At 42.5% G+C, this 22,416-nt stretch overlaps 1 protein-coding gene across 1 annotated transcript; it reads left to right on the forward strand.

Moving 5' to 3' along the window:
• The first annotated feature begins 525 nt into the window (after positions 1 to 525).
• Vgll1 (vestigial like family member 1) lies at positions 526 to 14,836 on the forward strand. Its single transcript, XM_059250144.1, is given in 7 exon segments — positions 526 to 745; positions 2,523 to 2,531; positions 4,813 to 4,852; positions 8,039 to 8,103; positions 9,821 to 10,279; positions 12,021 to 12,071; positions 14,793 to 14,836. Coding segments are annotated over 7 exon segments (888 nt in total).
• Positions 14,837 to 22,416: the final 7,580 nt, after the last annotated feature.

Raw genomic sequence — 22,416 nt, forward strand, 5'->3', positions numbered from 1 at the left:
ATTGCTTAGTCAAGCTCTCAAGGGAGTCTGCCTGAGGTGGTTCTGGACTGACCTTGGTTCATGCATCTGGGAGGAACATATTTCTGTAGAAGGCAAATCACTCTGTTATTTGGCCTCGATGCTCTGCCACCTCCTCTTCATGGTGCTTTTCTAATCTGGCTGCTTGATAATCCCCTTTTGTAAGAGATTGCCACTATCAGTGCTTGGCCAAGCTTTGGAAAGCTGTTTCCTGAACCCTCATTGTATTGGGCTTGCTGTTTTTCAAGAACCCTGTGGCTCCTTGTGAGGTCCACTGAGGACCTGTACTTGTAGGAGCAAACTGTTTATCCTTAAGAATGGGGGCAACATAGTCAAAGTACATTATGTATCCATATGAAAATGTCCTTCTGATACTCATAAGTGTCAATTAAAAAAAAGAAAGAAAAGAATGCCATTTATCCAAACTTCAACTGAGCCACTTGGTAAAATAGGGCTAGTGACATTTTTCGTTTGGTTCCCAGCTATCTCCTGTGTCACTCACTCACAATGGAAGAAATGAAGAAGACTGGTGTCCGCATGCCCAAAAGCAGGCAAAAACCAGTAAAGACAGAATGGAATGCCCGGTCCGTCGTTTTCACCTACTTCCAAGGGGACATCAGCAGTGTGGTGGATGAGCACTTCTCCAGAGCTCTGAGCAAGCTCAAGAGGCCCCAAGGATGGAGTTCCTTGAGCCAGGATGACAATGTGATCCTCAAGAATGGTGAGTGTTAGGAGGGAAGGAACTCTTTGTGGTACTCCATATTCTCGGCTATCTGTGTGTCTGGTAAAGGCAAATCACACTGCCTACTGAGAAACACCACTTAGACAGACATTTAGGGTAAAATGGACAGTGCTTAGTGAAATGAGCTCACTTTTCTCATTGTTTCCTTGATTGTGTTTTCCAGTCTGAGTTTTCTAGTCTGCACAGGCTAAGAGCTCTGCCATTGTCCACTCTGACCAGCTTATCAGCGGTATTATTATTACTATTGGCCTGAGGGCAAGAACACCAAAGGATCCACAATAAGATAAAGGACGATCCAGCCTCCTGACAGCCAGTAGTGGATGATCTGGCAAGCAAGGGCAAAGCCAGAGGGAGGTCCATGAGGAGTCTTGCCACATCCCTCTCCCACCCCTCACAAGATCAGGGGTGTCTATTGCTCAAGAGAGCTATGTCACAATGTGAGATGAAAATGCTTGTTTGGGGGAAGCCATGGCCATGGAGCAGGGGCCATGGTATGCCTTTCATAGACCTGAGGCACTTTTGCCCTCATGGGTCCCTTCCTCCATAAAAATTGCAATTTATAATTTCATTTGTATAAAAATGGACTTGATTCAGATTATATGCAATTTTTTTCATACGTGAAGTATCAGTTCCATAATCTTTTGGTTTCAAAATAAGAATTTCTGGACTTCTAAAAGTATTTCTGGATTCTAGACATTGTGGCTCCTGTGTCTGATGGAGTTAGGCAATGTGGGTCCCTTTTATCTTCTCAACATGTTCATGCAGGCGGAGGCCGAACTGATTTTAGGAGCTCACTGTTTCTGTGGCCAAGCACACATGCTGGATGCCTTGCTTCATAGGCTGACTATGGGGGGCTCTAACTGGGGCAGTGTATGCAAAGTAGATGTGTGAAGCCCCTTTCTGTAAGTAAGGACATCTAAGTGCAGAGTCCATCATCCTGCCTTTGTTCTTCTGGCACAGACAAGGCATCAGTGTGTATCTGATGTGCTGACCTTTGCAGAACTTAGTTTTCTAGGTAAGTGATGTGATTTTCTCAGAGAATCTTGTGGGTTAGAATGATGTGGAAGAGCATATGGCAGTGGGTACTCAATCTGGTAAGTGCTGTTTCCCAACTACTTACCACGATGCCTGTCTCACGGAAGTCACTCAGTAAATACTGCTTGGGTGAATGGAACTGTGATTTGGAGCACAGCACAATGACACAGACTGGATATGTTACAAAGAAAAGGGATTTGTGCTAAGGATGTGGCTCAGTTGGTAGAGTACTTGTCTAGCATGCTTGGAGCCCTGGATTTGAGCTTCAGCACCACAAAAACTGGGCATGGTAGCACATCTTTATAATCTTAGCATGTGAAATATGGAGGCAGGAAGACCAGGAGTTCAAAATAATCCTTAGCTATGTAGGGAGTTCAAGACCAGCATACGAGTACATGAGACCTTGTCTCAAAAAAAGGAAAAGAAGAATATTTTGGCACAGAGTTCTGATCCAAGGTCAAGGGCCTATTTCTGCTATTGTCTTCTTGTTGACAGTCACAATGCAGTGCATCACATAGCAAGGGACCAGGAAAGTATGTATATTATCTGGCTTCTCTCCTTCTTGTCATAAAGCCACTTGAAGTTTAATCATGCAGTACCAATTCTGATGATGTTATTGAATCCCTAATTGTCTCCCAAAGGCCCCTCCTGTAATCACAATAGACTAACTACATTTTGTACCTCTTAATACCTCACTAGAGAGATTAAGATCCAATGGGAGTTTCAGAGAAGACAAGTCACATTGAGTCCACAGATAAGATCACTACACAGAAGGGCTGCTTTGTGATACATAAACTTAGAACCAGTTAGCCTGGTGCCAGGTAGCTCTACTACTCCCTGTGAGTGTGATCTCAGGGTATGTCCCTTCATCTGCCTGTACCTGCTTTCTTGATGCTAATGGACAATTATTAAACTACAAAAGGATGTTTTCAATTAGTTGGTGAGATAATGGACACCAAGTGACAAGTAGCAAGTGTCATGTTTATGAGGGTGGTGCCATACTGTTTTGAATGACTATTATGATATGATGGCCTACGTTCAAAGCATTAGGATCAGAGGGCATCAGGCCTCTCCCATGAGCTTTTATGCTGTATGGGGCTTTGCTGTGTGGCTATTCTCGTGTTTTCTGGGACTTGCGACCTACCTGACTCTAGGAAGCTGTTGCCTACTAGGGGACTTGGGCATAGGCTTGTGTCTTTAGAAAACTGGCTTCCCTGGGCCAAAGAGAGATGAGGGCTTTCTTCTCCACTTAGCTTCATTGGATTTTGCATTTTCTTCATGACAGTCTCACAGACGCCTTACGTTGTCTCATTTGGTTTGGGACTAGGCAAATATTTCATTAGTTGACTGAGCAACTGAAGAAAAGACTATCTCCCTCAAGGCTTCTCTTATCATAGCTAGGAGTCAGGTTTCTCCTAAGCTTGGTTGCCTCAAGGAAGGGCTCCATGAAAGAAGTTCAGGCTGGTAGAGGTTCTCATTGGTGGTGTTATATGACACACAGCCAGCCTCAAACAGGGTGGGAATTTATGAAGTGGCCTTTCATTACTGACTGCTGCTTAGCATTCTCTTAACCCCTTTAAGCCAACCCCAGGCAGCCCCAGCACCACTCAGCCAGGCAGAGGAGAACAGGCCCCCATTCACAGGACCCATAGAAGATTTGCCCACATTCTAAAGGCACTCTGTCAAGCCAAATATGCAAGGTCCAAACACAGAGACCTATATGGAAATGCCACCAAATTTTCTGGCTTCTTCCGCTGAGTCTGAGTTGTTTATTTCTTTTAATTATATGTGTACAATACACAATAGGTGTACTTTGGGAAATCAAATAGCTGAAGAGTTACCTCCTCTTTAAGAGGACATTGGAGACTTCAGAGTCAGTATCTGGGCAGAGTTCAACAGCTTTGATTTCTTGAGGCAGGGTATGGTTGTGGTGCTCATGGGGCTTGTCCTAACCTGTGTTTTTCCTGTCCCCTTTCTCCTAGCCCCAGTCTCAGGTACATTCTTAGACCTGGTAACATGCTTAAGGGCTGTTAAGAGAAGGTTAGGGGTGCTGACCTGAGCCTGCACAGGTCCTCTGTAGTCATTCTCAAAGGCTTCCTATCTGTCGCCATTAGTGGGATGGCGAAGAAACACCATGTTTCTCATCCCTGGAGAATAGCTATGTGAGATACAGTCTTACTATTTGCTTGTGGTCTCTTGAGCTCTGCCAACATGGTGCCTTCCTTTCCAGTGAGAAAAAGGGACTTGGGCCTGTGTGTCCCTTGCCTCTGCGAGGTGCCAGATAACACATGAAATAACTGCATTTACTCCATTCCTCAAAAGTGACCACAGTTTATACAATCTAAAGATGAGCAAAGTGCTGCAATCCCAGCACTTGGGAGACTGAAGTAGGGTGAGTGAGAGTTTGAGGCCAGTGAAGGGTATTTGGGGGAGTTTGTTTAAAATAATAATAATAATAATAATAATAATAATAATAATAATAATAATAATAACAATGACTAGCAAATCAAATCTGTGGTGCTTACCTTTAGGGGTGGTGGCAATAACTGGAGGGCACCTGAGAATATATTGTGACATTATGTGATTCATATCATATTCAGCCTTTTGCTGGAAACTGCCATATGGCTTATCTTACCGTATCTTCACACCAACCCTATTGATTACCGTACCCATATTTCTGGTGAGGAAACTGAGGTGCCTAGTGCAGTCACCTGTCCAGAATCTTACCACAAAGGTAGGGTTCCCTGTGCAGTGCTGTCAGCCATTCAACCTGAAGATACAAGCCTACATTCTGCATCCAAAATCTCTGTTAGGAAAAGGAACCTGGATATCTAGCAAAGAGAGACTGGGTGCCCTGGGGAAGTGACCACGAAAGAGAGGATAGGACTGACAAGGACTCTTTGGTGTCTCAGAATAGGACTGTCTCTCTAAGCTGATCCTCCAACTGTGGTGGGATTTTGTCATTAGTTAGTTCAAAGATCATGTATTTTTGTTGTTGGGGTGAATAAAATACGGAGGGACATGTGTCACCAGTCATGTGGACAAAGAGCACAAAGTCAATATGTGCAGACTGTACAGGCCAAAAGTTGGACTTTTCTGCTGTAACATGTGTGTGTGTGTGTGTGTGTGTGTGTGTGTGTGTGTGTGTGTGTTCTTCAAAGTGCCACAGTGCCACATGGGGTTATAATGCACTAGTATTAAAGGCAGAGAAAGAGGAAGAAGGGAAGAGGATGAGAAGGAAGGGGAGGGAAGGAGGATGGAGACCAGATGAAAGAGTCAGAACAAAGGCAATCAATCAATCATATATTTATTTTCACATCTGTAACTTACTTTGGTTGTTTATGAGTCAAGTCATTTTTTTGTTTTTGGATTTAAAAATCACTTAGCTGGATGGAGTGAGGTTTGCCTGTAGTCCCAGCTACTTTGGAAGCTAAGGCAGGAGGATGGTTTGAGACCAGCTCAGGGCCAGTCTGGGAAGAACAGTGAGACTGTCTTAAAAAACAGAATTGTTTAACCTTCAAAATAATGATTCATTTTGAAAATTTTGAAAACAAAAGTGCACACACCTCAAATTTTACGCAAAGCCACTTTGTGTATAATAGGTTGTAATCTATTTTTTATTTGACAATAAGCAGAATGATATATCTTTGTGCCATTGTTAGTTATTCTATGACAGTATTTTTTAGCTCAAGAGCATCATGCTTTATATGTACCACATTCATTGATTTTTATAACATCTAGATTATAGCTAACCTTTCGGTATAGTATTAACAGACCCTTAAGCATCCTTGAAGCTATATTTTTGCTTGTATCATTGAATATCCTTAAGATAAACTGTCGTTGGTGAGGTGACCAAGGCTATAGTTTGGTTACACATTGACTGTGTTCTCAGTAATGTTTCAGTGTGCTGATATGAGAGGGGGTAAGATCTTTTAAGAGGTGGGTCGCTACTCTCAGAAGGGATTAAAGCAGTTCTCCTGAGACTCTGCATTAGTTCTCAATTATTAAGAGAGTGAGCTCTTATACAAGAGTGAGTTTGACCCCTAAGGTGCTACCTGGCTTCTTGTCTCCCCATGGAATCAGTCTTATACACACTTCTGTAATGAGGCCATTCACTAGGGTGGCTTCACTAGTGCTGGGGTTTGACTAATCTCTCTGCCTCCCAAGCTATGAGCTAAATAAACCCAGTCTCAGGCATCTTGTAACGACAAACAGAGTAAAATACCCAGTCAAGAGGTACAAATTGTAGAGATTCTCTCTCTCTCTCTCTCTCTCTCTCTCTCTCTATATATATATATATATATATATATATATATATATATATATATATAAATATATATGTATATATACAAAAATATATATACAAAAATATTATGCCAATCTGTCTTTCCTCCAGCTTCAAAAATGTGGGAAAGTGCCAAGTTCCCTGCTCACCTTAAAATAGAAAGGTTCAGTGAAGAGGTGTATGTATTGTGTGTGCATGTGCATATGCATGCACACATTTGTGAGTGTATATACATATTTGCAATCTTATATGTGTGTGTGTGTTTGTGTGTATTCACATGCTCCAATGTTTGTGACTGAATATATGTGTGTGCATTCATTGGGATATGTTGCCAGAACCTGCTATGTGTGGGGAATGGTGAGAATTCCCAGGGATATGATGGTGGAGAGGAGAAATGAGCTAATTCCATGCATATGGGTAGTGGGAAAGAACATCAGTGAGTGAATGAATAGATTATTTAACCACTGCTGTGTAGGAAACAAGCAGGTTACAACCACAGAGAGTAACAGGATACACTCTAGACTGGAGATTCATATTTCGAAGAAGATGATGTTAGAGTTGGCATATCTAGAAACTAGTCCAGAATAGAAAGTCTGGGCTCTCATCCAAGCATGGAGGCAGGATCATTCCCTGATTTGAATGCAAACTTTATAGTACAAGAAAGGCCTTCTAGAAGGTTCTGGGGTTTCCAAAAGTGTGCATGGGTGGGAATGGTAGCATCATGAGTATTCTTGGGAGAAGGGAGGAGTGGCTACCACTTTACCTTAAATACTGAGGAGTGGAGAGCAGCACTTTCTGACTTTCTGGACATTCCTGATCTTCAGATCGACCAGCCTCAGGAATTCTACAGTCATGGGTGGAACTAAGAGGCGGGGTCTAGATGCTTAGGGTTGGAGTATATGGAGTGGAAGCCATCTATATTCTTACCGAAATAAAAATCCTAATCTACCTCAAGTGACCCTGAATCCATGTGTTCAAGTGCTCTCCGCCCATTCAAGTCACTTTGGATTTGAGAAGGCATCAAAGTCATCACTTGGGGTCTCTTGCACATGCATCTAGAAGAAATTAAGAGGAGGCACTTGGATAAGACTGTCACTGCAGCAGCAACCTTGAGAAAGTCTAAGATATGGTTTAAGGTGTCACCCTGTGCCCACAGAGTAGATGGGCGGTGCTACAGGCCTAGTTACCCAAGAACAACGAGAAAGAGTAGCCCATCCAGTGCAGGGTCTCCGCTCAACGGGCCACAAGCATCCAAGCCTACTCTAGAAAAGTGGGTCTCTTAGACCACTCACAATCACTGGGGTGCTATGACTTCAGGGTTGAAACCCCCTGTGCGCTCCTACATTCTCCCATCTAAACTGTACTGTGGTGCACCCAGTGACTACATGGGACTTAGGACAATGATATATTGCCTAAGTCCCCTTAACTGGAACAGAAACAGTGAAGAGAAATAGTCCAAACCTTCTGTGGCCCTGCTTTCCATATCTCAGACATTCAGTGAGCACCTGAGGCATATGTATGAGATCTGTAAAGCCAGTTCAGATGGAAAGTGTCCAGTTGTCAGAGCTGGGCTTTGTTTATAATTTGTGCTTAGGACATGCAGTACTCCCATTAAATATGAAGCATGGGCACAGATTATATGAAATCAGCTTAATCATTCTGTTCCAGGGCACACAGTGCCCTTAGTTGCTAGTAGCTAGAAATATCAACTTTTAAAAGTAATATTTATGCATAGGAAATATATCCCAATATATTTCCCAGTCTTTTGTTTCATTAGAAGAGCCTGCTATGACCATTGCTAATTGTGAGGGATGTGAGATGTTGATCCGAATGCCTGTGTCCTAGGTGATCTGGCTTCTTTTATGTTTATCATCCACATTATAGGCAAAGATACTGTGATGAGTAGGGACACTCTAGCAGCCCTGCACTGACCTCCAAGATGGTTTTTCATTTTATCCAAAATCCATTCAAACTAAACGTTCAGGAGAGATGAAAGAGGTGCCCGTGGAGGGAAAGGGCACCAGTGTCTCAGACAGACTCCCCTGCTAGCCAATTCTTCTTTGTCATCACAGTCATACTCCCCCTCCCTGCCCACTTCTCCATTGTCTTAGATAGATGAGAGGCTCCAGGCTTTAAGCCCCATCTGGCAGAACTTCGCTCCCCGCTCTTGCCTGAGTGGATGCTGAAAACGGGAAAATATCCATTCATGTTCTGGGCTATGGTAGACATTTGAGATCTCAGAGTGCGCCGCTACCCTAAGTGCAATTAGAATAGGGATCGAAGAAGATTCCCTCCCTTTAGTTAGTTCCCATGAACTTGACAAGTAGAAGCGGTGTCACCTGTTGACGCCAACCATTGTACTGTTGCAGGACGAGGACCAAGCAACTACTTTCCCATCCAGCATTCATTCCTCTTGCTCAGTTTTCTACCAGCCCATTATACTTAGCTACCATGGCCCAGTTTCTTACAATTTTCATGTCTAAGATTAGGTTTCAGTTCCTAGAGTTGTGTGAAAGGCCAATACAGGTAAGAACTAATTTCTTTGTACAGTTCTGTAGAGTCCTTCCATTTGCTATATTTAAAGTATCAGCTATAAGACAAAGCTAAGCAACAGCGACAACTGAACAAGCACTTAGTTACAGAGGATTTCTTAAGGAGCCAATGTTCATGGAGGTGCAAAGATGCATGTGCAAACTTGATCACTGAGATGTCAGTGACGTAATGGAAAACATGGGAACTGAGATGCCCACAAATGGAACCTTTGCTAGTCTATTACTGCCTTATGATAGAACAGTATAGAACCAGGTAAAAGCTAGTGTTTGTATTAGCAATGCGCTCATTTCCTCTCAAATAACTTCATACCATGTAAAGACTTCTTTAGTAAAAAGAACTAAAATACAACTTAGTCCTTAAGTAAAAGAGAATGATCCTGATGAAAATAAAGTCGTGCCTTCTGTACCTTATCCTGAAGTGGGATGCCTTTCCATTCATTTTATCTTGTTCTAAATCATGTTGTACCTCTCTGCAGTCATTCTGGATTCAGTCAAAATAACGAATGTTTAATATTTTTACCTTAACTTTTTCTGGACTTAAGCTTGTGCATACATCTCTTGGAAGTGATGACATGAAGTTAGAACTTGAAAAAAGCTTGTGTTTGGCTCAGTTCCCTGCTGTGGGAGGATGTTTGTGTAGTCCAGAATGCCCTTAGATTCACTGTGTAGCCCAGGCTGGCCTTGAACTCAAGCCAATCCTCCTGCCTCAGTCTTCTGAGCATAAAATTATAAGCATGTGACACCACACTCAATGATATTCATGATATTTTAATGAAGCAAAATCAGTCTGAAAAATAATATAAACAAATCTTGAGGGGGCAGTAGCTATTTATGGACATGGTGGTTAATGTGGGTTCTTAAAAAACATTTTCTGCTTACTTTAAGTCAAAAAATATACTATGGGGCTGGAAGGATTGCCAAGAAAGTCCGACGACTTCAGCTCAATCCCTGGAACCCATCAGAGAAGGAAAGAACTGACTCCTGAAAGTTATTTTCTGACCTCTGCTATGGCCATTCTCCTGCACTTACACACACACCTCTCTCTCACATACAAACAGTAAAATTAAGTTATATATATTCATGTATATATGTATATAATATATATTATACATGAATCACAAATAATAAAGTACTTCTATTTTGGACATTTGGAGAAACTACCTAACATAATGTCTGAATCTTTTCCAGATAGCAGCATGCCTCCAAATCAGTGGCGTCTCACTTCTTCTTGGACAAAGCCACGGCCAGAAGCATCTCTTGGAAGTGGTGCCAGCAGCAGCAGCAGCAGCAGCAGCAGCAGCAGCAGCAGCAGCAGCAGCAGCTTGCATGAATATGGTCCTAAGGCTATAGATCAGTACCCGCTGTCTATGCCCAAGGCCCCCTCTGCACATCCTCAAGAGATGTGGCATTTTTCCTCCCAAGAGAGGCCAGACTCCCAAGGGCCTGCCTACTCTCGTGCCTTTCCTGACAGGCATCTGGCTCCAGAGGTCTACCCTGATGGGAGACGTGGGTCCTTCCTACATTTACTCCAGCAGGATAGATACCTAAACCGTCCTCTGGAACCTGCAACCAGGGAGACCTGCAACCCCGCCAAGATAGCCGGAAGCAAAGGATTGCTCACGAACCTGCCTCCCAACTCAGACCACTGTAAGGAAATGCTTACAGAGAATTTCAAGGTCACTATGGTTGACAGTCAGCTGGGATGACATGAGGGATTAAGAGTAATTACTGCCACTCTGGATGTAGATAAGGCTGCTGCCGAGAGACATTATTTTACTTAAAACTTCCATATATTTTCACTAGGCCACATTGACATACACAGTTTAATGGCTAAAGGAGACAGCCAGACAGGCAGACTTGGCCTGAAATAATCTCCCCAGTCTGTTGACTTGGCTTTGTCCTGGAAAAAATGATGGGCTTATGCCTAAAATCATAGAGTCTCATATTTACCTCCACTCCACTAAGTAATCTATTTGCAAAACAGAGCTCTATGACGTACCTACAGGCTCAAACTCTGTTCTCCAAACAAGTTGACAACTTGCAATGATGCCAGACTCCTGGGCAAAAACAAGGGCAATCTATACCAACCATCTGCTCCACACATTAAAATTCAAAGCAGCTGGAGAGGCAGCCCCATAGCTGACTGCAGCTTCAACAGTGTCTGGTTGTCTCTGACTCTCTCCTGCACACTGGGCTCCTGCTCACTTTCCTTAGGGTTTCTGCACTCTGTTCACTTCTTCTCCCCCTGCACAAAAATCAGCCACCAGGCTTGTCCACATTTTCTTCACTCACTCACCCAACATATATCCAAGCAGTGGCTACTGGATTCAAAATACTCATCAGAAAACAAGGGTCCCTTCGTTGTCGTTTAAAGAAAAGGTGGAGGAGAATTGAGTGCATTATACTTTCACCCAAATAGTGACGCCTTCTGCCATAAGATTTGCCTTTCTTATGAAATGCTTGATAGATAAATCATACTCTTTCACGAAGCCAAGCCTGCATCCTCTAGGATTCTGGTCCCTGAGTGAATTATTTTCTTTCACAACTTTCAATCCCATCCACATCTGTGGTTTCACACCTGAAGGAAATCACTGGATGTTCTACTAGCTGTGATTAAGCACACAGTCCACAAAGGGCCGATTCAGCATAGCCCACAAAGTCTGACACTATGCCCCCATGTTGAAAACAAATTTCCCATTAAAATAGGACCCCACTATTTCCATAGTTTGATTAGCTATATATAGAGAGAAGAAATCATACAAATGGTATACTTAGGAAACTTCTGAAAACTTATATTCCTACCTTCTTTTTCAAAAATCTACTGGATTCAGAAGGAAAATGGGACCAACTGTGTTTATATGTATATCTCTGCATACACACAGCAGAACTCTATTCCAACAGTTGCTGGGAAAGCAGATGGCTCAAATCAGCATTTTCCAAACATAACAGCTCTGTACAGTTCCAATCCGATTCAACAAACCTTTAGTCGGCATCTACTATAAGCGAGGTACATCAGGGCCAAAGGATGACACAGTCATTGTCTAGTCCCAAGACTGCTACACACATTCACACAAATGTTTATTATCTAAGTCTCAACTGGAGAAACACTTCACATACCCCTACCAATGTTGACATTTCTTGCATTCACTGGTGTCTGATAGCCCAGAATTCACTAAGTAAGTTACAGATCCTTCATTAGCTCTGCCTGGGAGATGGGAAGATGTTGCCAAAGGACATTTTATGGGCAGAATCCCCTGTTTTCAGCATTTGATAAGAGAAATTGTGTTTTGTGTCCATAAAGTGAGGGGCAAAGCAATCTAGGATCTCTGGGGTGCTACAGGCTCCCAGTCCAAGGTTTCATTTCTGTTCATGTTTTCTTCTTTTCTAGACAAGAAAATCTATGGTCACGGATCTGCCAGTTCCAGCCTTGGCAATGAAAGTAAGTATAGGGGTCAGACTTTCACAGTGTAGCTCTGTGCCCTGAAAACAAATGTGAAGAGTGTGTACTATAGCAACCAGAGTCTCCAGCAGCTTCCTAGAGCCTTGTTTCCACTATTAGTGTTTTCATAGATAGCATGGGTTTCATCTCAGTTTCAAAGGGTCCAAACATGCCCTGTGTATTTTGCAAAATTTCTTGAACATGCTCTCATTTTGCCAGAGAAGCAATTCTACCGAATTCTTTCATCTGAGCCCAACTCAGTCAAGGTGACTCACAAAGATGAATGAATCCATGAGGATTAGCTGTTCCAGATGTTCAGCTTTCAGCCACCTCAGGACTGAATCTGTAGTCAGGGAAAATGTGCCTGAGGCCCAAAGACAGGAACCTGGGCTCTATACAAAATTTGAAATTAGCAGCTTCAAACTGAGGACAATTTGGGTAGAAAGGAAAGAGAGCTTTGATGAAGCCTAACTAAGTTCAAGACTCCAATTCCAGCTTTGATAATTACTAGTCTCAGGGACTTGCTCACAGTTTGTGAACCTCCCTATGCCTTAGTTGCTTTACTTATAAAATGACCGTAAAAATAGTGACCATCACTGGGTGGTGGTGAAGAGGCAGGTGGATGTCTGAGTTCAAGGCCATCCTGATCTACAGAGAAAGTTCAAGGACAGGCTCCAAAACTACACAGAGAAACCTTGTTTCAAAAAAGCAAAATGAATTATATAGTGACTACCATAGAGGGGTTCTATGGAAACTTAATAAAATAATGTATGTGAATGCTTAGAATAATACTTAGCTATAACGTGGTGGTTTGAAAGAAAATAGTACCCAAAGGGAGTGGTACTTATTACTAGGGGGTGTGGCTATGTTAGAGTAGCTGTGGCCTTGTTGGAGGAAGTGTGTCACTGTGGGAGTGTGCTGTGGGATGTTCTGTATGGGAAATGTGTTGCTAATTAGTCAATAAATAAAACACTGATTGGCCATTGGCTAGGCAGGAAGTGTAGGCGGGACAAGGAGGAGAATAAAGCTGGGAATTGGAAGGCTGAGTCAGAGAGACACTGCCAGCTGCCACGATGACAAACAGCATGTGAAGATGCCAGTAAGCCATGAGCCATGTGGCAAGGTATAGATTTATAGAAATGGATTAATTTAAGCTGTAAGAACAGTTAGCAAGAAGCATGCCACGGCCATACAGTTTGTAACCAATATAAGTCTCTGTGTTTACTTGGTCGGGTCTGAGAGGCTGTGGGACTGGCAGGTGAGAGAGATTTGTCCTGACTGTGGGCCAGGCAGGAAAACTCTAGCTACAGGAGTGGGCTTGAAGTCTCCTATGCTCAAGCTACTCCCAGTGAGACAGTCCACTTCCTGCTGCACCATGTAGCCAGCACCATGTCTGCCTACACACCACTGTGCCTCACCATAATGGACTGAACCACTGAAACTGTAAGCGAGCCACCACAATTAAATGTTTTCCTTTATAAGAGTTGCCATGGTCATGTTGTCTCTTCACAGCAATAGAAACCCTAACTAAGACATACAGTTAGCCATTGCAACAGTATAAAGTGTCTCAGGAGTACAGCTTAGTACATTGCTGGCCCAGAGTGCTTTCTCAGCAGATGAAGACTATGGGGTTTATTTCTGACATAAAACAGAACCAAAAGAGAAGAGTATTGGACTTTTTAGAAGGCATTTTATACCTCAAACTTACTTGAAGAACAAAAATAAGAACCATCAGCATAGTTCCCGAGCTAAGACCTCATCTAGTTCTGTGGTGACCATGGCAGCAGGAGGCCATACTCCAGGCTGCAGCCAGTAGTTGGAGTCTTTCTCTTCTACACCAGTAAAGCAGGGACCTCAAGCACAACCCAGAAAAGAATTTCAGAAGCAAAGTTAGCAAGTGTATTAAGTAGAGCTAAGGGGAAATATGTACTTTGGATTTGTGTAAGGACAAACATACATATTTATTTGATTTTATGGTATTTTAAGTTACATTGATCAAAGTATTTGAAGATTAAGTAAGCAAAGGTCAAAATTAAGTCATTTAAAATGAAATAAAAAGTATAAATAATTGGTGCAATTATTTCCCTTATCTTAAAGACCTTTATTTTGCAAATGATATCATAGCGTGGTTCATGAAGCGCATCATTTAGATTTATGGATGAGAAAGGGGTACTGATACAGTTAAAATCAAGGCCACAGACAATCTGGCTCTAAGTAAGCATAGTGGAGTTTTGTTTCTTGTTTGTTTTCTGAGGTCCCACACATTGTATTTAATCAAGGAAAAGAAATGTGAAGAAGGTATGATAAGGAATACAACTGACATTATCTGCCAGTGATATGGTCTTATATTAGAATCTTAGGAACTATTCAATATTAATATATCCACTCAACATAAGGAAAGCAGAGTTCAGATAAGCTAGGGATGTGGTCCAAGGCCACATAGCTAGGCAGTGGTTATCCTGGATTCATACCTAGGCTCATTTGATTCTTTTTTGTTTGTTTGTTTGGTTTGGTTTTTGTTTTTTCAAGACAAGCTTTCTCTGTGTAACAGCCCTGGGTGTCCTGGAACTCGCTTTGTAGACCAGGCTGGCCTCGAACTTACAGAGATCCACCTGCCTCTGCCTCCCGAGTGCTGGGATTAAAGGCACATGCTACCACACTTGGCTGCTCAGTTGATTCTAAAACTAACTTCTTCACCATCTCACTTACCCTGTTTTCCAGGAAGCCGGTCTCCACAGAGAAGAAGAGACCTCTACTTTTATTAGCCTCAGTTGGAAGAACAGAATTTCTTTCTGCGCAGCATGAGCATGCTTTTCTACTGTGGATCCAGAAGTCCTAGAAGCATTACTGTCGCTTTCTGTCTCTGTTACTAAGAAATACCGAATCAGGCACAAGTTGCTGCTCTCTTTTTAAATTTTGCTCTGCTTTTCCTTAGCAACTGTGCCCGATGGCAGGGGTTTTCAAACATAAGCAAATTCTCAGCTTATAAAATGTAGGAAGGAGCTGTTGGGGGGTGGAATGCACAGAGATCCACCTGCTGTTTGTTGTTCGGCCCCACTGTGTCTATTGCTCTTTTCCTTAGAAGCCATGGGCTCTCAGGTCCCCAAGCAGTGTCCTTTAAACCAAACCTGGGCCCGTGGGCTTTTACGAGGCTGTTTGGCTTTCCTGACTAAATCAAGGGACCCAAACAGCCCAAGAATGTTCCAGCTTCAACCAGACTGCCGTCAACCTCGCTCCTGTCTCAGAGAAAAGACAAATAAAAATGAGAACTGTTTGAGGCTGCTGACTCCCTACATCTCCAATGTCTAGACTGTAGACTCTAGAGAGAAGCCGGAAAACCTTCATCTAGATCTGTTCAATGAAATATTTTGCTTAGAAAATTTAGTTCTTCAGTTCTAGATAACTGATTCAAAGGGGTATTGTTGAGAAATCTGAGATGAAAACTGAACAAAGTCCCCTGCTCCAGCACAGGCCTGCTGCTGGAGCAGAACTTAGTCTAGAAGATTAAGGGCATTTCTTGGTTGCACTTCCATGAATTTCTGTCATGCCTTGCTCTAAAGATGAGGACCATGGCTTCTGGCATCCAATGGGTGCAAATTTTGACCTTAGGGGGCCTTGTCGCCTCCTCAAGGAGCCTAACTAGCTTCCACAAGCCATGCATGCCCACTTTGGTGGTCAGAGTTAGCAATATCTGGGTGACAGTGACTTTTTTAAAGCACTGAACTGTTGGGGTCATCCATGCAGATATTCACAGCAGCTTTTGTTAAATTGGAGGGACACAGTGAGGTTTGCTTTGTCTCCCCAGTCTGGTAGATAGCATCATATTTGTGTGATCTGGGTACTTGCTATGTGACAACCCCAGAAGCCCCTGCCATCAGTGTTCCCCATCCATGACATACTTGCTTTTATGAAACAGCACAAAGGGTGAAGAATAATAAAACTGTGCTGGTTTTAGATGCTACTAGTTTGTATTCTAAGGATTTTCTTTTTGTCTTGTGTTGATTTTTGCCATCCACTATCTCATTTAAACTTCCTAACAACCCTGAGATTGGCATTATCATTCAGCTACAAACCCCTGAAACACACCCTTAAATCAAAATACAAGCAGCTGACAAATTTCCTACTTCAAGTAAGAGGGGGCAAAGGAACTCCTGCTACCAGGAGACTCCATGCTCCTCCGACACACATAGACAAATCCTTGTCCACATCAACTGCTATTTAATCTTTGAGTTAGACTTCTGGATCTACCCTGTCTTTCAGTGCCCACCTGACTTCCAAAGAGCCTTTTCTCATTCACTTTGCCATTTTACTTTTGCAATTTTAAAATGTCCCACCCTACCCCCCTCACAAAATATGTACCATTCTTGACACACACAGGAGGGGTAGCTGGGCCCCTTGTATTGTGTGTGGCCTCACATATACACTGGTGGATAAACTGGTGGCATGCTAGTGGAGGGGGAGGGGCAGGAAATGGCAGTTTCCCACAAGATCAATCAGTCTTGATGTTGTGGGAAGTCCTGTAGGGCTGGAGCTCAGAAACCTCATTCACATCTCTCTATAGTTGGGAACATTTGACAGCAGCCTGGTGGGCTCTGACTCATCAACTACCTTGGCCCTCACTCTATTACACACACCCATTTCTGACCTTTACAAACTAAAAGAACTGAAAGTGCTTAAAGAAGGCTGGAAATTCTCACGTATTTAAACGATGCCTGTCCCTACAAAAGCAAAAACAAAACAAAAGTTAACAAAGACTATCTTTTTTTTTCTTTTATTCTTCTGACGTTTCGCCTCTCCACTCTTCCCAGTCCTCCCTGTGCCTTCCCTCTTCCCCAGATCTACTCCTCCTCTATTTTCCTTCAATAAAAGAGCAGGCCTGCCAGAGATATCAACTGAACATGGAATAGCAAGTTACAATAAGACTAGACACATCCCCTCATATCCAGGCTGAATGAGGCAACCCAGTAAGAGGAAAGGGATCCCAAAAGCAGATAAAGAGTCAGAGACATCTCCCACTCCCACATAGTTGAGCAAGTATCTTTGTGGTAGGATGGAGTGTCCTTTGGGTATATGCCCAAGAATGGTATAGCTGGGTCTTGAGGTAGATTGATTCTCAATTTTCTGAGGAACCACCATATTGATTTTCATAGTGGCTGTACAAGTTTGCACTCCTACCAGCAATGGAGGAGTGTTCCCCTTACTCTACATCCTTGCCATCATGAGCTGTCACTTCTGTTTTTGATCTTAGCCATCCTGACAGGTGTAAGATAGAATCTCAATGTAGTTTTGGTTTGCATTTCCCTGATGGCTAAGGATGTTGAACATTTCTTTGTTTCCCAGTCATTTAAGTTTCCTCTGTTGAGAATTCTCTGTTTATATCTGCATCCCATTTTTAATTAGATATTTTGGCTTGTTGGTGTCTAGTCTCCTGAGTTCTTTACATATTTTGGATATTAGCCTTCTGTTGGATGTGGGATTGGTGAAAATATTTTCTAATTCTGCAGGCTGCTGTTTTATCTTCTTGACAGTGTCCTTTGCCTTACAGAAGCTTTTCAGTTTCATGAGGTTCCATTTATTAAGTGTTGATCTTAGTGCCTGTGCTATTGGTGTTCTGTTTAGGAAGTTGTCTCCTGTGCCAGTGCATTCAAGGCTATTCCCCACATTCTTTTCTACCATGTTCAGTGTGTCTGGATTTATGTTGAGGTATTTTTATCCACTTGGACTTGAGTTTTGTGCATGGTAAAAGATAAGGATCTATTTGCAATCTTCTATATGGTGACATCCAGTTAGACCAGCATCATTTGTTGAAGATGCTTTCTTTTTTTCCATTGTATATTTCTAGCTTCTTTGTTAAAAATCAGTTGTCCATAGATGTGTGGATTTACATCTGGGTCTTCAATTTGATTCAATTGATCAACCTGAACAAAGACTATCTTAAAACTTCTAAATAGAAGGCCATATGAGTCCCTTGCCCCATTCAAGATTAAATGTTGGTAGATAATCTTAATGAAATTCAGTGGTTCAAATACACACAAAAACATGGAAGTAGGAGGAGACTGTTTGGAAAGAAGGGTTTCAGCAGAAGCGGCGGGGGTGGGGGTATGGAAGAGAAGAGGCAAATGGGAGCAAAAATAAAATTCATTATATACACGTATGAAAACTGTCAAGAAAATAAATAAAACCTTCCAAATGAGGGGCTGGGGAGATAACTCAGCAACTAAGAGCACTAATTAATCTTTCAAAGGTGCCAACTTTGATTCTCAGCACCAGTTCTAGGGGTTTGATCTGATACCTTCTGGCTTCCATGGGCACTGCATGCACATGGTACAGACATACATGCAAGCAAAACATCCATTCACATAATAAAAATAAATAAATGTAAAAAGAAGAGTTCCAAATGGGAATGTCTTTTGCAGATGCAACTGAAGTTTACTTATGTGTAAACATTCTTCCATTCCAGAATGCAGTATCATGAGTAACACTGAAAATGAAATCAGCCCTGCTTCAGTGCTAATTACAATAAACAGTTTTCTCTCCCATGTAAACCATAAACACAATGAGAGGGAGCCAATGCCTGACACTGGATGGTCAGGACAGAGACTGGAGGCTGGACAGCCTAAAGACCTAGGATAGAACCAAACACGACTGGAAAACAAAAGTCAATAAAATGATTTCTAATGATACTCTGCTAACTTGTAGACTGGAGTCTAGCATAATTGTCATCTGAGACGCTTCATCCAGTAACTGATGGGAACAGATGCAGAGACCCACAGCCAAACATTAGTTGGAACTCAGGGAATCTTGAGAAAAGAGGGGGAGGAAGGATTGTAGGAGCTAGAGGTGTCAAGGACGTCACAAGAAAACCCACAGAATCAACTAAGCAGGGCTCACAGGGGTTCACAGAGACTGAAGCAACAACCAGGGAACCTGCATGGGACCGACCTAGGCACTCTGCATGTATGTTACAGTTGTGTAGCTTGTTGTTCTTGTGAAACTCCTAAGAGTGGGAGTGGGGGCTTCCTCTAACTCTTTTACCTGCTCTTGGGATCCTCTTCCTCCTACTGGGTTGCCTCATCCAGCCTTCATATGAGGGTTTGGGCCTAGTCTTTGTAACTTGCTATTCCATGTTCAGTTGATAACCCTGGGAGGTCTGCTCTTTGCTAAAGGAAACAGGAGGAGTGGATCTGGGGGAGAGGGGGAGTGGGGGCAAATGGGGAGGAGTGGAGGGAGGGGAAACTGGTTGGGATGTAATGTATGAGAGAAGAATAAATAAAATTTAAAAAATCTTTTCAAAAATAAATTTGGTAACCTTTTCTTCATTTTAATCAGTTTGCATGTGACACTCCATTAACCTTTCTTTTCTTTTCCTTTCCTTTCTTTTCTTTTCTTTTCCTTTCTTTTCTTTTCTTTCTTTCTTTCTTTCTTTCTTTCTTTCTTTCTTTCTTTCTTTCTTTCTTTCTTTCTTTCTTCCTATTTTTTTTGAGACAGGGCTTCTCTGTGTAGCCCCTGGCTGTCCTGGAACTCTCTCTGTAGACCAGGCTGGCCTCAAACTCAGAGATCTGCCTGCCTCACCAGTCCTGGGATTAAAGGTGTGTGCCACCACTGGCCAGCACCATTACTTTTTCAAAATGGGAAGCCCTGGTGATTCTCTGAAGAAGTCAAAACCCACTCTTGGGTATGTACACTTGATTCTTAAGTGTCTTTGTGGCTCTCTCCTTTCTTCCTCCCATTCTCCATACTTCTCTCTCTTCCTCTCTTTCCATTTCTATGCTTAAATTTATATTAAAACTTAATCTTGCCAGTTGTGGTGGAACATACTTTTAATCCCAGAACTTGGGAGGCAGAGGAAGGTGGATCTCTATGAGTTTGAGACCAGTCTTGTCTACATAGTGAGTTCCAGGACAGCAGGAGCTACATAAAATAGACAAACAACAGTGATAACAACAAAAGCCCATGAACAAGCCAACCAACCAACAAATCCAAGCAATTTAATCTTTTTTTTTGAGACAAAGTCTTCTGTAGCCCAAGCAGAAACAAACTCACTTTGTAGCCAAAGATGGCCTTGAATGTTTGATCCTCTTGTCTCTACTTCCCAAGTGGTGAAATTACATGTAGGAGGCATGACACCCAATTTTAATGCTTATTCTTAATAAACTACAACTTTGTTCAAAACAAAATAAAAACAAAAGGCTTTCTTAAGGATTTTCCTAAGAGTTAGGTCACCTGGGTTCTGGTCACCTCTTTATAGCTAGCTGAGCCATCTTGAATTATTCACTTTCATCCAACAATCCCCTTCCTTACCTCAGCAGTCTTATTCCCCCATGTGTAAAATAAGTTGACTTCTAAGGTCATTTCCAGCCACAAGAGCCTGTCTTTTGGAGAAAAATGTGGCAGATATAGAGAGATGCAGCCAGGATCACCCTTCAAAATGGGATTATCTGGGCTGGGTGGTGGCACTCACATGCCTTTATTCCCAGCACTCAGGAGGCAGAGGCAGGTGGATCTTTTAGTTTGAGGCCATCCTTGTCTACATAATGAGTTCCAGGCCACACAGGACTATATAGTGAGACCCTCTCTCAAAAAGGATGAGGGGGCTGTGGTTCTGGAAGCTGACAAAGGAGGATCACCATGGGTTTGTTACAATCCTGGGCTACATAGTGAATTTATTCCAGGCCAGTCTGGGCTAGAATGAGATGCCATCTTGAAAAAAAATGGAGATACATTTAAAAAAATTTAAAAACAAAATTTTCTGCTCAGTTGCAGAGATTGTAGTCATTTGAGGTCATCCATCTACTAGAACCTTAAGACCCTCTTCAGGTTTGCTATCTGAGGGCATGCCCTAGCCAACAACTGTAGGACTATTTATACATGCTCCTTCTGCACAATTAGGGCTTCTCCAATGGGCAAAATGCATTCCCCAAATGCCATGAGATGGTTGAGGTTTGTCATTTCTGCATCATGGTCAAAGTCCTTGTTCAATTCTACTTCTTCAGCTGCTTTTTCCCTGCAGCAGTTACCTATCAAACCCTCACAAACCTTGCATGGTCCGGCATTCTGAGCCTCCAGCTAGCACAAATACTTTAAGAGATAACACACAGACAGAAAACCCAAGATTCATTGAACAGATGGCCATTGTGTTTGAGATGACAAGGAGGTGCAACTCAAGCTGGAAACATAGGTTAGGCTAGGATTGCTGAGGCTCAACAACTTTGTCACTCAAGAAGTAGAGCTAAGGCTGATGTCAAAGTGGTACCCCAACTTAGTTCCCAGCCATATCTTCAACCACTTTCTTAGATCATCTTCCAAGCTAACAAGTGACTGTGTACAAAACAGGAGATAGTTTTCCACAGATTCGTGTTATCCACACCAAGCTCCCCCCCAAACCCTTACTGGAGGCAGAGGTACCACCAGGGGGCTTGCTGAATATACACACCCCTTAGCTCTTCTTTAGACTACTGAGTCAGGGGCTCTAGGGGTAAGAACTACCCTTGCCCAATGCTTCACTCTCATGATAACTAGGTGTATCAGTTTCCTATTGCCGTAGTAACCATTTAACACTAACTAGGTTGTTTTAAACTATTCAAATGTATTATAGCCTTCTGGAGATGAGATGCCCTCTGCACTGAGCTGAGATCAGGGTGTCTGGAGGGTCTGGAGGGCTGGTTCCTTCTGGAGGCTCCCAGGGAGAGCCTGATTTCTCCTTGACTTTTGCACTTTCTAGAGGCTTTGTGCATTCCCTGTCTCTTGGACACTTGCCTCCATCTTCAAAGCCAGTATTATTTCATCTCTTTGACTATTCTTCCTTAACCGTATCTCCTCTGACTCTCTTTTGCCTTCCTCTTCCAATTTTAAGGATTCTTGTGATTATACTGGACTCCAGATAGTTCCCCTTATTTAGGTCACCTGATTAGAACTTTAAGTCCATCTGTTCTGTGGCTGTTTCATTCTGTAACAATGTGACATTTACAGGTTTGAGGCCTTAGGACACCAATACAGTTGGTGTCTGCCCACAACAATAGACACATAGTTAGGAAACCATCTACCCATGTGGTACAAATGTTTCTTCCCAGATTATCATATCTGAGAATGTTTGCTCATCAAATACGGAGGACAAAATGAACAGTTTGTTACTTCCTTTAAAAGAAGTGTCTATTTTTTAAAAATATAATTCTTTGTTGATTCTTTGGGAATTTCACATCATGCACCCCAATCCTGCTCACCTCCCAGTCCCTCCATATCCTCCCCTCACCCTTGCAGCATCTCCCCACAAAAGAAACACCCCCAAATCAATGAAAAACAAAACAGAAAAAGCACCTCTCTCCTCCATCTTTCCAATCCCTCTTCA

Source organism: Peromyscus eremicus, chromosome X (assembly GCF_949786415.1).
Source record: "Peromyscus eremicus chromosome X, PerEre_H2_v1, whole genome shotgun sequence".
Taxonomy (NCBI): Eukaryota; Metazoa; Chordata; class Mammalia; order Rodentia; family Cricetidae; genus Peromyscus; species Peromyscus eremicus.